This window comes from Microtus ochrogaster, chromosome 8 (genome assembly GCF_000317375.1).
Source record: "Microtus ochrogaster isolate Prairie Vole_2 chromosome 8, MicOch1.0, whole genome shotgun sequence".
NCBI classification, from domain to species: domain Eukaryota; kingdom Metazoa; phylum Chordata; class Mammalia; order Rodentia; family Cricetidae; genus Microtus; species Microtus ochrogaster.
The window spans coordinates 11,480,810-11,482,830 of record NC_022015.1 but is presented as its reverse complement, the minus strand read 5'-3'; the positions used below and the strand labels follow the sequence as shown (position 1 = coordinate 11,482,830).

Sequence of the window (2,021 nt, the reverse complement as noted above, 5' to 3'; positions counted from 1 at the left end):
CACACCTGCTACTTGGCCCTAGCAGAGCAGCACCCAGAAATCTGGGCTCATCTTCCTTGCTTTAGTTTCTCACCATGAATATTATGTGTTTCCTACCCACAAAGTCTGATCTATAGATCTACGGAATAGCTAAGAAAGATGCACTTTTATTCTAGCTCACATTGCGACCCCGATACCGTGACTCTGCTTCAGTGTCCCATGTGGTGGGCAGCTCAAAACCAGGACGACTTGAATTACACAGTCTTCATGGGTTTACCTGAGCTTTGGGAAACCTGTATATCCTCTGAGAGGGTTTCGACTCCGGGAAGTTGGTTTTCTTACCTCTATAATGACTTTGGGGTCGAACTGAGGGAGGTGGTGGATGAAGATGGTAGCCCCTGATGCCCATGGTTGAGTGACGCACCCCACGCTAGCCAGAATCCATCCTGGGTCTGACATGCACCACAGGATGTCAGATGTCTTCAGTTTCAACACATCCCTGCTAACTCCAAAAGACAGAGGCCTCAGCTATGCCACCATGGGGGCATGGTGACAAGAGCTGGGGAGCATTTTTAGCTAAGGAATCACCTCTTTCGCTCACTTCAAGTGAGCGGTGGGGAGGTGGGGGGAAGTTATTCAGAACACCAAAGGTGTTCCACCATGCCTTACTTCCTGGACAGAAGTCATTGAAAGCAGTGCTCTGACAATGGCCCCTTAGACCTTTGCTAGAAAAGCTGGGGCAAAGTCTTCGGCTGTCTTGCTGGGTCTGGATCAGTCACTGATTAACACTTGGGGACTCCGGAAGCATCTATGTGGCATAAACAGTGGTGGTATGGCACAATGAAAACCCAGTCTAACCAGAAATGTGTGAAGCGTGACTGTGGACTGCTTCTAGGCCACGAGCCAATACATCCTCCTATTTGTTCTTTGGCTTAAAGTGTTTGGTTTGGGCTCTCCATCCTTTGCAAGGAGGAGGCAAGGAGTCACAGGGCAATGGCCTGGAGCTGAAGAGGAGGGGTTCTCGCTTGTCTGCCTTCTCCTGTTCCTGTTCTGGTTAATAAGCTAGAGATCAATGCTCAGCCTGTTTGCTCTGAATATTGCCAGTTGGAGAGGAAGTGGGTAAGGGGTAGAGACAATCAGCTGAAGGTTATTGAAATGATTCACCAGGGCTCTGCATATTTTTGTTCAAAGCCAGAGCTGATGCCCTGCTGGAGTTCAGTTTCAGGTACTCCATTAGTGAGAAATGCCATGTCTGTCTTTCCCATACTACAGAAGGGAGGGGGGCTCTCAGGACAGGTGTCTTGAGGACACAGCAACCTGTTACTTGTGTGGCTTGCAGAATGCCCTCCTGTGAGAGCGCTCAATAGGATCCAAAGGATCCTCTTGTGTTCCCCTGGGTCTCTGTCAGCTAGTACTCAGGACCCCAGACTCTCCTCTCTCAGACCCTCAGAGGCTGAGGCAGGGGAACAAGATGGAGACACTTCTATTCAGATGACCATCTCCCCACATGCCCATGGGCACACACCTCTTGCCTTAGAGCTGGAACCCAGCCTCGAAACAAGTGTTCTTTCCCTACCATGAAGTGACACAGGAACGGAAAGCAAGTCCCTGGTTGTGCTTTGCCATCTTGGGGTGACCTGTGGTCCCACTGGTAAAGAAGATGGCCATGGGGTCCTTCATCTTTGTATTAATACAGTTGTGGTCCGCGGATACTGATCTGCAAAGAGAGTTGAAGCAAGAGAAGAAGAATCACACTGTTGCGTTCACATCTTCCAACAAAGCAACATGGAGCGTCCAGTGGGGAAGCCTGGTGAGCTGCAAGGCTGGAGGCTGGACTGGTGTTCCTGGCGGCAGATAGTAGCCTGGCTGTGGAGTGATTTGGACAAATGGGGCTGGTGTGTCTTTAGTTGAAAATGGGAAAACATGTACGGACTAAGAAATTGCAGAACCCTTAGCTAGCACCGTCTGTACTGCAGCACATCCCAAGTGAGCGGGGAATGGGAACTTGTTCAATGCTCCCAGCAAGTCTGGGTGGTGAGCTC

At 50.2% G+C, this 2,021-nt stretch overlaps 1 protein-coding gene across 1 annotated transcript in view; it reads right to left on the bottom strand.

Moving 5' to 3' along the window:
- Positions 1-2,021, bottom strand: part of LOC101999146 (acyl-coenzyme A synthetase ACSM1, mitochondrial-like) — a 33,984-nt gene that overhangs the window by 16,800 nt on the left and 15,163 nt on the right. The window contains exons 5-6 of the mRNA XM_005351084.1: positions 1,556-1,696; positions 257-481 (exon numbers count right to left, since the gene is read on the bottom strand). Coding sequence (XP_005351141.1) covers positions 257-481; positions 1,556-1,696 — 366 coding nt within the window. The remainder of the gene's footprint in view (positions 1-256; positions 482-1,555; positions 1,697-2,021) is intronic.